The sequence below is a fragment of the Macaca mulatta genome, chromosome 18, assembly GCF_049350105.2.
Source record: "Macaca mulatta isolate MMU2019108-1 chromosome 18, T2T-MMU8v2.0, whole genome shotgun sequence".
Lineage (NCBI taxonomy): Eukaryota > Metazoa > Chordata > Mammalia > Primates > Cercopithecidae > Macaca > Macaca mulatta.
The window spans coordinates 74,708,364-74,722,076 of record NC_133423.1 but is presented as its reverse complement, the minus strand read 5'-3'; the positions used below and the strand labels follow the sequence as shown (position 1 = coordinate 74,722,076).

General features: G+C 41.2%; 1 protein-coding gene and 1 long non-coding RNA gene across 14 annotated transcripts in view; one reads left to right on the top strand and one right to left on the bottom strand.

Annotated features, from left to right (window-relative positions):
- The window catches only part of DLGAP1 (DLG associated protein 1), a 968,455-nt gene extending 960,529 nt beyond the window's left edge, over positions 1–7,926 (top strand). For 10 of the 12 annotated variants that reach the window (XM_028838188.2, XM_028838186.2, XM_077974916.1 and 7 more), the window contains 2 exons: positions 1,307–1,459; positions 4,574–7,926. In XM_028838188.2, coding sequence (XP_028694021.1) covers positions 1,307–1,459; positions 4,574–4,783 — 363 coding nt within the window. In that variant the 3' untranslated portion in view covers positions 4,784–7,926. Of the gene's footprint in view, positions 1–1,306; positions 2,101–4,573 lie in introns of those variants that run through there. The other 2 variants (XM_077974919.1, XM_077974920.1) reach the window with 1 other exon arrangement.
- LOC114673843 (uncharacterized) overlaps positions 1–13,713 on the bottom strand; it is a 47,381-nt gene that overhangs the window by 12,655 nt on the left and 21,013 nt on the right. Inside the window, exon 2 of one of the 2 annotated variants that reach the window (XR_013408209.1) lies at positions 5,074–10,642. This is a non-coding gene — a long non-coding RNA (uncharacterized LOC114673843). The remainder of the gene's footprint in view (positions 1–5,073; positions 10,643–13,713) is intronic. The other variant, XR_013408210.1, reaches the window with a different exon arrangement.

Here is a 13,713-nt window from a genome sequence, read left to right as displayed (position 1 = left end):
AGGACGTGTAGTTTCACAGTCTATCCAGTTGCCTGAAATACCAAGAGGTCACCAAAACAGATACCAGTTAGGATCTCTTGTTTTTTTTTTTTTTTTTTGAGACAGAATTCTCGCCCTGTCTCCCAGGCTGGAGTGCAGTGGTGCGATCTCGGCTCACTGCAAGCTCCGCCTCCCGGGTTCACACCATTCTCCTGCCTCAGCCTCCCGAGTGGCTGGGACTGCAGGTGCCTGCCACCACGCCTAGTTAATTTTTTGTATTTTTAGTAGAGACAAGGTTTCACCGTGTTAGCCGGGATGGTCTTGATCTCCTGACCTTGTGATCTGCCCACCTGGGCCTCCCAAAGTGCTGGGATTACAGGCGTGAACCACTGCGCCTGGCCCTAAGATCTCTTGACCTATGGAGGCTGCTACCCATCTAACCATGAATGCCTTTAGCTACTGCTGCAGGTAGTGATTAACAAAGAGTATGACATTTTCAGTCTCCTAGCTGTGTTTTTTCTGTCTTAGGTCATATAAATTCAGGTTTATACATTCTGTTATCAGGGATATGTAGATGGGGCAAAGAAAGTCAATCCTGAAACACTAAAGAATGTTCACTATTACTTAGCAAATGGGTCGTTACAGACATGTAGATATATGCATGTAGAGATAATGTGTTCTCATATTTGCTATATGATTTTATGGTCAATTTAAAATGAATGGCTTTCCAAATGATTTTGTCAAAGCAGTCATATGATAACATTACTTCCTATGATAAAATTACTTCCTATATTATTAAACATCTTAATTATTAAACACATAGTGCTTTGAAAATCCAATATTTTATTACTAATCATTTGTTTATCCTAGTGTTTTACTTGACATGAATATTTAAACTAATCTTATTTTAGAGTCCTTATCTGTTCTCTGGATAAATTGTATGGCATGTAGTCGAATACAAACTCTAATAATAATATACTGTATTTTTTTTCAAAAATGGCATTTTCATTTAAATATGGTGTTTTAAAATGCATCCTGTAGTAGATCACACGTTCTGGGATTTTTCATATGTTTAGACCCTTCCCCCATACCATATTGAATTGATAGATGTGGTATCACAACAGAAGAGTTTTACAACCTTGACATTTGAGAATCACTGACTCAAATGGATGAGTGTATAAAATTACCATTTGTAACCTCACTTTTACCTCATGTCTGAAAACAAAAAGAAACTCATCCTCCTTATGTTGTTTGAAAATGCCTCTTTGGGCCCGTGCTTGTCGCGAATTGCCTCTAAAGCATGAATGTTTTTCTTTCTCTTGTGCAGAATCCTAATGCTCATCCAAGACCCACCTCCCAGGATTTGGCGGGGTTTTGGGACATGCTGCAGTTGTCCATAGAAAATATTAGTATGAAATTTGATGAACTTCATCAGTTAAAGGCCAATAATTGGAAACAGATGGATCCTCTTGACAAGAAGGTAGAACAATGTAGATTTTGTATGGTTCATTTAAAAACCTGCACAAACACTGGACAGTCTAAATAGGCTTCTGCATTCAGTCCTGCTGTTTACAATGTGAAATGGAGCTGATATCATATTCATTTCATTGTAATGACAATGTTTACACAGTAATCATTTGGGATATTATCTGTAATATGTTTCAGGCATACTTTTAAAGAAAAACCTGTCTCTGTGAATTGGAAAATGGGAATGTGGCTTTTTTGTTAATTAAACTTTAAGTTAAACCATTTTAGTTACTGGAAGGAACTGCCTCCATTTTGCTTTTTAAACTAAAATAAATGACATCTTCAGTGCATGAATCCATAGAACAAGAATTCAACTTCCTTACACCCCTAGGATGTGTTTTCAAGAAAAATAGGATGCCCTGAAAAATAACTGACTTTGATAATCATTTCATAAATATAGTAATAAAGAAATTACTGTTGTTCAAGTCTAAAAATATATATACCATAAAGTTTCACAGTAATTATATAAATGTTGGGATTTTTTTTTTTTTTTCAAAAGAGTTTTGCTTTTGGTTGATATGCCTTGGGGAATATTGCTCACCGGGGTCCTCATGCAACAGTTTAGAAATAAAGACTTAAATTCTTTTACTTTAATTAATCAACTGTAATTTTCACGTTTGATTATGGTGTTCCACGAGGCTCACACAGGTATCCAACGTCCAGCTCCCCAGGCTGGCGTGTCGAACGTGACTTTTTTAACCCTTTGCTTTCCTATGGCCTCAGGTCAAATAATTCCAAGAGAATCAACCTCTGAAAATTGAATGGCTGTTCCCTTGAAATGCTGGTGGCCCTGTTCTTTTCAGGTCCCCCCACCCGTCAGAGAGCTAACAGCAATCTAATCCGTTCTGCTGCCGCATATCATGTTTTCAGGGTTCTTGGGGTCAGTGGGCTCCCAGGAAAAATCCAGTCCCAAGGGACCATCTGTAAGTGACAAGAAGGTGATGCTCTCATCACTGTCCCCCATTTCCAATTCTGTCACCATCAAAATGGGGGTTGTAGTGTTAAATTGGAAAGTCCTATTGATGTACATGTGGCCTCTCACTTGGGAAGCCAAACATTTGCACCCAATCTAGTTTTCTTTAATCTGTGTTTAAAACTATCTGCTAGATAAGCTATAAATCAGTCTTATTTTAAGAAAACACTACACATGCACACACACTGGTAATTTAGTTTCCAGAGCTGATCAATCTAATTTCTTATTCATTTATTATTTTTTATTATATATCTTTTTAATAATTATTGTTGGCCGGGCGCGGTGGCTCATGTCTGTAATCCCAGCACTTTGGGAGGCCAAGGCGGGTGGATCACTTGAGTCCAGGAGTTCAAGACCAGCCTGGGCAACATGGTGAAACGCCGTCTCTACAAAAAATACAAAAATTAGCTGGGCGTGGTGGTGCACACTTATAGTGCCAGCTATTGGGAGGCTGAGGTGGGAGGATTGCTTGAAATCGGAGAGTTTGAGTCTGCAGTGAGCCATGATTGCGCCACTGCACTCCAGCCTGGGTGACAGAGCGAGACCTTCTCTCAAAAATTAAAATAATAATAATAATTGTTTAAAAAATCAAAATGTATAAGGAAAATGACTAAAAAAATCCAGTATTCATATTTCTAAAAATATCCACTGAGTTATTCCACAATGAAGATTTAAAATGTCTAAAAGAAATGATGCTAAGAATTGATATATGTAACCTACTGATATTTACATAGTAAATCATTAGTTAGCTTGATTTTTAAGTTTTTTAATGGACTTTGCCTATGATCAGAGCTTTTCATCACCCAATGAACCTGAGGAGAAAAATGAACAAGCATAATCAGACTTGGTAGAATATAGTTTGCACTCCAGGCTCTCCTTTTCTCTGTTTTAAGCCACGCAGACTCCACCTTAGACAACCGGTGGGGCAGCTCCAGGGTGAGAAGTTGAACTAGGCACTTGCCCTGGCAAGCAGGGAGGAATTGCTGTGTTGAGCATCGGTGTTAAGACACAAAGAGTGCCTTTGGAGAATCACCGAATCTGTATTTTAAGATAATGTTCACGCTTCGTTTTATGAGAATGGAGGGTATTTTATTCAAAATGAAAACATCAGCTTTATGTGCACCCTTTCACAGTCTACAACTTCAACCTTCTTTCCCTAAAAGTCCTTTGTGGTCTAGATGCCATTCTTTCCTGCTGCATTTTTTTTTAATGCCAAAGAGCTGACTGTCTTTTGTTTTTGCAGTGGCATTGAAAAATCCGCCCTTTCCATAGTTTGCTGCTGCTAAGAGGAATGACCTCTTTCATCCTGTGTCAACTTTTCATGGCACAGTTTCTGCCCCTGTGATTGGAATTGCCTCCTGGGCCACCACAGTTATCCCGAGGTCCCTAGTCAGAGTCACCTTGGAACTGACTGAACTCTCGAGTGTAGGAAATATCAATGGCCTCCCGCTCCCGTGACCCTGTATATTGTATATTGCTTGTGTGTTCGTGTGTGGTGGGCAAAAGGGTCTAACCTGGTGTAGCACCAACAAAGCTAAAGAATACAATCTAATATTTCTTCTTCCTCCTTTGGTTATTTAGCTTTGGGGGGAAGGGGAGGGTGGGCGGGCCGGGGACAGGGCGGACATGTTTTTAAGCTCTGAACCAAGCTTGCACCCGGTGACTTGCGTCCTTAGAGGGGATGCAGGGGTGCTAAGATGCTGCTGCAGCCGCTGCTTCCTGGCCCATCTCTGGCACCAGGAGGAGTTTGGAGTCTCCAGAGAGAACCACACTCAATGTGCTGGGAGCTGCAGGCTTTCCGCAGGGGGCCTTTACAATACCCACTTCCTTCCCTTGGAGAGACCTAGTTCTGCAACCCAGCCTTACCCCGGGCCTTAAGCTTACCGGGAATTTTTTTTTTTTTTTTTTTTTTTTTCCTGCATCTTTTGAATACCCAAGCCAGAATAAGGAAGAAAAAAGTAGATATGCAGTATGCAGATCAGAACTAACCACCCCTAGGTAAAAAATGTGTGTTCTAACTACTGACCTATCCCAGTTTTTCCCAAGCTTGTCCTGAGAAGCTGTGTAATGTCCTGAACCTTCTGCTTTGATCAGGAGAGAAGGGCCCCTCCTCCAGTGCCAAAGAAGCCGGCGAAGGGCCCCGCGCCGCTGATCCGGGAGCGCTCGCTGGAGAGCTCGCAGCGCCAGGAGGCCCGCAAGCGCCTGATGGCCGCCAAGCGCGCCGCGTCCGTCCGCCAGAACTCGGCCACCGAGAGCGCCGAGAGCATCGAGATCTACATCCCCGAGGCGCAGACCCGGCTCTGAGCGCCCTGCAGCCCGGCCGCCGCCAAGTATCTGTCCCCCTCCCCCTGCCACCCCTCTGCCGGCTCCCTCTTCCCCTCCGAGCCCGTCTGTTTCCGAGCTCAGTGACTTCCACTGTCGTGGTGTAGTTGTCCATCTCGCAGGAGCCGCCCCCCAGTCCCCGCGAAGCCCCCCACTTCCCGAACCCGTTTGCCCATCTTCTTCTTCACCGAGCTTCGCCCCCTGTCCTGATGCCGTCACCCTGCCTCGTACTGAGATCCAACCCTTTATTTTCTGGGCAAAGCCAAACCCACCTGTGTAGAAGTGACGCCTTTAGGTCACCCGCCATCCTCAGTTCTCTCGAGCTAGTCTGTTCAGCAATATAAAACCATAGGGTATTTCAGAAATCCAGTATCACAGGGTGATCCCTTGGGACTTACCGTCTTCCACATGAAAGAAACTAGGCCTCCGATTCCCTTTACTTCCCCTAAATGGTTATTCTTTTTAAAAGGCAGATGGAGCACTTTATTCACAACCTCAGAAATCACACCATCTCACTGGAATCCGTGAGGGACAGAGAGAGAGGGGACCAAGCCTGGCCTGGGGGTGGGGGACCTGGATGTGTAGCAAGGATGGGAGAAGCGAAATCTGCAGGTGCTGGGGGCACCTGCACACTCACAGCTGCACAAACTGCCTCACTGTTACTTCATCAATCACAGCTTCAAATGTTTCAATCAGCAGAAGATTGTAAATTCGATCTTTCAGGGAAATTAATCTATTCTGAAAGGCAATAACATGAAGCAAGGCAAAGGAGGCACTGATGGTTTAGGATACTACTTAAGGGATTTTTTTTTGTCCTATTATTAAGAAAATCTAGACCTGAAATGTTTTCTCAACTCTTATTGTACTGTGTATATTTCTACTGTTGTCGTGGCGGCTGTTTTTAAAGGGAAAGTGTCGGTTCTATTAATTTGTTAGTGTCCATCCAGGTGGGCCTACCTGATTCCACATATATAAGTACATATCTGCTTGTAAAGCACTGTAAATGGCAGCAAGGCTGTTTTCAGAGAAGAGTTTGGGTTTTCCTACCATCCCTTTGAATGCTACACATCCGTCTATTTTAACCCAAGTAGTTCATATTTCAGATATATTTTCTCCTTTCGTCTCCTCTCACTACTAGAGTCCAGTAGGACCTAGCATAGGATTCTGTCCTATGTCAGATGGCTAAATTTTGACCCCAATAGACATACTGCCTCATTCGAAAGAGCCAGCGCTGTCATCCTGAGGTCCCAGGTAGTGAGAGAAGAAATTCGACCTGCCAGGGTCAACAGCCATGAAGAGGTGGGGGAGTCATGATTCATAAACACTGAAAGAAATCAAGGCTTTTGGCAGAGAGTGTTGATTTCGAATTGTCGTCATGATTGATGGGCAGTATGCATCGGTGTCTAGCTGAAGTTGTCTTTAAATGCCCTTACTCGTCACAGTTTAAACACTTAGGATGTGGCAATCTTAAGTATCACTGGCATTTTATGTCCAGCTCACACCCTAAAGCATTAGAAATTAAAAACAAAAGACTTTTAAAAACATACATCAAATATGCTTGCACCAGAGAAGCTTTTTAAAATACACTCTCATAGCCAGGTGCTAATTTAATTTTACTTATGAAATTAAGAGAGGTGATGGGTTCTAGCAACAAATATTTTCACGGACATATTCTAAAACCACTAGAGAATTCGCTACCTCTCAGAGCCATCGATGCTTTGAGCTACCTTTATAAACAGGGCACAAATGTTTACTGCTGTGGTTTACAAGAAAAGGGCTACTCACTTATTTTGAAACCAACCAACCAACTTTTAACTAGGGTGAACAAAGCACTTTGAGTGCTTTGTGAAATTGGAGCATACAGAGATTTTGAGCTTCAAGTATTTGCTAGTTTTAAAAAGAATACACCTTTTCTTTACCTTGTAGCAGCAATTAAAAGTCACACAAAGCTTGCATCGAGTAGGGCCAACTGCCACTTGGGTAGCCTATGGTCACATTCAATACTGAGAATGACTTGGAACTCACAGATTAATATGAAAGAAGCAGCGTTCATCCCAAGACCCATGCTCACAATTACAGCTCCGTGCCCTGAGGTAGAGTTAAGATTTGGATTAAGAAATAGATTTCCAATACGATTCAAGATCATCCTACAATATTTTCTTTGGAAACTAATTTAGCCCATGATATTTTAAAGAGAGACAAGAGAAGGCCTATTTATCCTGTCTAAGTGAACGGTATTTGTATATTCATAAGCTATTTTTGGTAAGAATTTTAAATCTTTTAGCTCAAGGCCTACAGGGCATCATGACCTTTGCCTTCCTTGAAAATACAATTTAAATTGTACAAACACTTTATAAAAAACTAATGATTGATGTTAGAACATGACCCCACACAATGCTGCTTGACCCCTGAAACTGACATTCATGAGCATAACCTTTGTTACATCGTTCTTTTTGATGTAATTTGTAGAAATGTTTTTTAGTTCATAATGGAAAATGTATGTACCCTGAAAAATTACTTATTTTGTTTAACTTTGGTATAAAGGTGTTGGGCATTTTCTTGGGGAGGGGGGGATTACAAAAGAAGTTTGTCTCCCACATCAAAAAACGTTCAAAGAAATTAAGTATTTATTATATTTTTTGCAGATGTTTCCATACAATTCACATAACCTTTTTGTAAAGAGAGATGAAGAAATGGATTAAAGATTTTTAATATTTGAAATGGTAAATAGAACTAATTTATTTGTAATATATTTCTGTTATTTATAGATGTTTCCTTAATGTTTTACTGTGCATTACCACTTTCATTTAAGCCTTATCCTTGTGAATTTACCATTTCTTTTTTAAAACATGTCTAGATGCATATTTTAAATAACTGGAATGTAAATCATTAGCATATCTGAATTCCCAAATGTAATTTTTAAAAATTATTTTGGTTTGGAAAAAAAAGATTCATTTGAAAGCCTTCAGATGGAGGGGTGGGGAACATTTTTATGGCTTTATGAATTGGAATTTCATAGGCTTATTTACCTAGATTGTGTGTGAACAAAAAAAATTGTAAATAGATGAATGTTTCCCATAATGTAAAAAGAAGAAATTAATAAAATAATTAATGCACTGCTTTCAGGTTGGTGTGTTTTTTCTAGAGTCCCACTTCTTCCAAAATATAACTCATTGTCTTTTGAGGGGAATACTTCTGCAGTTAAGAAGCGTATCATTCTAACTTACACTGTACAGCACATGTGCTATTCATTGTTGATGAGGCAGGGAGAACTTACATCCTGTTTAAAGGGGTTTCAATACTGAAGAACTAAAAAGTCCTTTTACTCTGATAATCACACTTGTGAAGTTTCAGTTCAGAAGCTGAGATTAACTTTCTATTTTATGAAGGAGTGATGAACCTTTCAAATGTGCAAATTCATGTCAGTTTTACCTACTTTGTTTTTTTTGTTTTGTTTTGTTTTGTTTTGTTTTTTTTGAGACGGAGTCTCGCTCTGTCACCCAGGCTGGAGTGCAGTGGCCGGGTCTCAGCTCACTGCAAGCTCCGCCTCCCGGGTTTACGCCATTCTCCGGCCTCAGCCTCCCGAGTAGCTGGGACTACAGGCGCCCGCCACCTCGCCCGGCTAGTTTTTTTTGTATTTCTTAATAGAGACGGGGTTTCACCGTGTTATCCAGGATGGTCTCGATCTCCTGACCTCGTGATCCGCCCGTCTCGGCCTCCCAAAGTGCTGGGATTACAGGCTTGAGCCACCGCGCCCGGCCAGTTTTACCTACTTTGATTTCTTTGCATACATTTCATCCACTTTGTTTCCTATACAACTCTCAAGCGTAGGGAAAATCAGAAAAATGCTTTGTAGCTTTCATTCCATCCTTGCAATAATGAAAAACTGTGCCTCACTGAGGTTTAGTGACTTGCCCAATGTGCCACAATTATTAAAAGACAGATTCGAGTCCAGAACCCAAGGCTTTATTGAGCTCCCTAGTGCCGTCGCTGTTATTCTTGCCACATTTAAAATTGGTAACTATTTGCCATTGTCAGTTTTATCTGGTTTTCATTTAGGTCATATTTGTAAACCTTACTTTATATATATATATATATATAAATACAAATTTGGCCAGGTGCAGTGGCTCACACCTGTAATCCCAATACTTTGGGAGGCCGAGGCGGGTGAATCACCTGAGGTCAAAAATTTGAGACCAGCCTGGCCAACATGGTGAAACCCTGTCTCTACTAAAAATACAAAAATTAGCCAGACGTGGTGGCACATGTCTGTAATCCCAGCTACTCGGGAGGCTGAGTGAGGCAGGAGAAATGCTTGAACCCAAGAGGTGGAGGCTGCAGTGAGCAGAGATCGCACCACTATACTCTAGCCTGGGCAACAGAACAAGACTCTGTCTCAAAAAAAAAAGAAAAAAATACAAATTGACCCCAAAAAAGGGTAAATTAGAATTTTTTTATGATGTGGACTTGCACTTATTTGTTACCGGAAAATGCCACAACTCTAAAACTTGTTTCCACAGTGCTTCCTCCTAATCACCACCAACTTTTCACCTACATGCAACAACCTTGGAAATTAGTAAGCACATGAGCCACTTTTTCTAATTTTTGTACATAAGCAAGACCTATGCCAGTCACCGGAATAACACACTGTACTTTAGAAACTGCTTTGAAAGAGGAATGATCAAGTGACTAAATCTCTGTGAGGTTACAAAGGCCTCATTACTTTGGTTCATGCACTGACTATTCATGTAGTCTGAACCGTGATGATACTTTTTGCCTTTTCACAAATTAATTCATCTGTTTCATCGGGGCTCTTTAAACATTTTAGCTAATCCCAAAACAAAATGAGTTAGCTTTTGCATGTAGAAATCTGAATTTCAGTGAAGCCATTTCCCTTATTACAGAGTTCACCCTCCAAAAAAAAAATGTAATTTAGGTTTTATATACAAATTGAACAAAATTGTTTGTTCTCAACATGACTTTTCTTTTTATATCTTTGAAATCCACCCCTTGAAAATATAAACTGATTTTACTTTAAATAAATGACATCTTAAAAATCATAGCGTCTGAACGTGTTCATTCTTGAATGCCATTGATACTAAAGGGTGCTGAAATTTACCTTGGGTTTGCTCAATAGGCTGTTTGACTTGCAGCTGCTTAGCCAAGATCGAATCAACTCATTTTGCAAACAAAGTAGTGGCCCTGTCTGAAAACCCTCTCAGCTCTAATTCAATTACCAGCACAAGTTTACTTACAGTGACTGTGAGTCACTCATCCTCTCCCATGAAGCATAGAGAGGAGAACGAGCGTGCTCCCCGCTGGTCCTGTGCTCTCCTCTGGGTTTACTGCTGGTCCAGGAAGGCGTCATCAGAAAATCGCAGGAATGTGAGGCCCCAGTGTGATTCCTGATTCCTGTGTCTTGGCTTAGACAGCCAAGGGATTATTCCTATAGGTCTTCTTTGTAACTGAGCACAGGCCTCGACTTAGAGAAGGTGGCTGAGAGCAAGCAAACGTTTTCATAAATGCCAGTCAAGCTCTGCCATGCAGTTGATGGAGCTGTTGCTATTCATGGGGCAAAATATTGTCGCTAGTGCTGATTACGCTTGCCACGTTCCCTCTTCACACTTCTTGTCTGTCTGCTTGAAGAAGTAGGTGCTAATTTCATCTGGAAACTTGATAGGTAAATTAGTGTTATTAGCAAGCTTCTTTTGAGATCTCAATGAAGAGGTTCTTCAATTGAAAAACTCTTCCTTTCACTTTGGAAAAGGGGAAGTTGGAGCAAATAGAGCCTGTGTTCGTTCTTCTGTCACAGTGGGGGAAAACGCATTCTTCCTGTTGACTCTACAAGGAGATTATAAGCAACAATTTCAGATTTCTGCAGTCTTAAATCCAGATGCTTTTACTGTTTCTGAGGACCAATGCGCTACAAATAAAAAACATTCCAACAGAGCTACCCTTCAGAGATTTGCAAATATAGTTTTCAGTTGATGAACACTTCCTTCTTTCTCTGAGCAGTTTCAATTATGAAAAGTAAGCAGAAACATCTAAGGAGCTGGAAGATACAATAGATGTCCCCATATGGTATTGTCGAAGAAACATCTCCCCAGGTTTCAATAAAAATATTCTACTCACTGAAACAAGGAGGGTTCATTTTAGAGGATTTGTGTGTATGTGTGTGTGTGTGCCTTAGGGAGTAAACACTTGCTATATGAAAATGTGTACTGCTGTACGTGACTTTTTAAAAAATACCAGATTTGTCACACCATTTCCTTTCTAGAATAAAATCTAATGTGCTTTATAACCTCAGCCGGTATGATGTGTGTCTGTAATTCCCAAGTGGGAGAAGCAGCATATTTCAAAGACAGAACTTGAGCAAAAGTGAAAAGGGGATAGTTTAAATAATTTACCCTTAGATTCCTTTCCTGTTTGGTTTAATTTAACATGTTTCGTGAGAAGCCCCTCCTCCTCAACACGCTCCGGGAAGAAAGTCCTGCTTCCTTTACTGAGGAGGGGTTGACCTTTGCTCTTCTCTGCAGCCTGGCCGCTGGCCGGAGCAATGCCTGGGAGGTCGTGGTGAGCCTGGCACTTCCAACACTGAGTTTGGCAAACATGAAAGCAACTCAAGGGCTCCTGAACTTTTCCTTAACATTAGTCAAGCAAGGAAATGAGTCTGGAATGACTGACGAGGGATACCGTCCAAGGAGCTGGTGCCTGTGTGTCTAGTTTTGAGTTAATGCACCAGGGATACCTTGACCAGCAGGTTGTTCAACACGAAATCCAGGGAATCTTGCAGAGAGAGTGAAAATTGATCAATAGTTTGAAACACTGGAACAGTGGAGAGGGGTTGGCACAGGAAAATGGGGATTTCCAAACTGAATTCAAGTGAGGGTTAAGCACGTCATCAATAATGGTGACGTGGGGAATGATTATTTAGATAATTCTGGGTAATTCTGCAGAAAAAGAAAGAAAGGAAAACTCTCTACCAAGGAGGACCTAAGATGTTTTGGCATCAACCTGTTCAAGGATCCGCCAGTGGCTAAACTCATCGTGTTCTTAAGGGCACTTTATTTGAAGATAGGATGAGCCAATGACCAACTATTCTTCCAGCAAAGACAACACATTAGAATTGAGTTAAATATTCAACTGAGAGAATTTGGGTTAAATATTAAAGAAATGCTTATGTAAAAGAAAATACCAGCTCTCAACAGCCATGAGAAACTCAGTACATCTCCCAAGATAAATCCTTCTGACAGAACCATGTCACTGGGACGAGCCTCCTTAAGAGGGCAGGTCTTCCATGCCTGTTAGTACTTGTCTGTTGGATGGTAGATGCATAAAAGACAGGGCTCCCTACTCCATGATGCCTGTTGGCTTCAGCCCAAAGTAGTGATTCCCCAGTAACTCCAGAGTCACAAAGACAGTGGGGGAAGTCCTCACATACGCCACCAGACACACCCAGGTGTCATTTTGATTATCACATTCTGGCTTGGGGTCAGATAAGAAAGCATTTCCCTGGGCTTATAAGATGGTTACAAATATTTCCAGTGTTTCTCTTGAAAGCTTGACTCACTCTCTCACCAGCCTCAAAATTTTGCCCAGCAGGTTCAGGGGCAAATGTAACTGGGTAAGAGCCTAGATTTGAAGCCAGATTACCTGGTTTGATCCCAGCTCTACCCTTTACTAGCTGTGTATTTTTGGCAAGTTAGTTCATCTCTCTGTCCCTCATTTTTCCCATTTGTACAATTAGGATAAAAATAGTACCCATTTCCGGCCGGGCGCAGCGGGTCACACCTGTAATCCCAGCACTTTGGGAGGCCAAGGTGGGTGGATCACCTGAGGTCAGGAGTTCGAGGCCAGCTTGACCAACATGGAGAAACCCCATCTCTACTAAAAATACAAAATTAGCTGGGCATGGTGGTGCATGCCTGTAATCCTAGCTACTCAGGAGGCTGAGGCAGGAGAATTGCTTGAACCTGGGAGGCGTGGAGGTTGCAGTGAGCTGAGATCGCGCCACTGAACTCCAGCCTGGGCAACAAGAGTGAAACTCCCATCTTCAAAAAAAAAGAAAAGAAAAGAAAATAGTACCCATTTCATAGGGTTTTTATAAGAATTAAATGAATTAACCTATGTAAAACTGTTAAACCAATCCCAGGTACATGGTCAGCACGAAATAAATGTTAAGTGCCATTATTATTATTATTATTACTATTAATTTGTGCCCTGGCTGGACTGGTTCATGTGTATTCTGTAGCTCAATCCTTATGACAACCCTGTGCTATGAGGTGGTCACTACAGATGAGTTACAGAACTCCGAGAGAGGCTCCCAAGGTTCCTGGCAAGTGACAGAGCGAGTATTTGAATTCAGTCTGACACGAGATCTTTTGTTCACACGTGTGATACGTGCAAGACAGAGCAATTTGTTGCATTCTTTTTGCTGACAAAAAGTACACAAGAAAATTTTAAAGACAACAAAAGGGTAGATAATGACAGGAGAGCCACTTTACACTCTAGTTGTTTGCTGTGATACTGAATATCTTTGAACAGCTTATTGTATGTACATCCTGTATATTTATTGTATGTATATCCTTCCACATTTCTCTATGAATATACAAGTGTGTATATAATTTTTTCCACAAAACGGTAGCATGCTATACACATTCCCTTTACTGTTTGCCTTTTTTATGTTGTAATGTATTCTTCCATTGCAGAAAACTGTGATCTGCCTTTTCTCTTTGATGGCTTCATACGTTTCCATGTTATGAATGAGCCATAATACATTATGTAGTCCACCTATTCATAGACATTTAGGCTGTTTCTGTTGCTTGCTATGATAAAAAAAAAAAAAAAAAAAAATCTGGCCGGGCACGGTGGCTCAAGCCTGTAATCCCAGCACTTTGGGAGGCTGAGGCGGG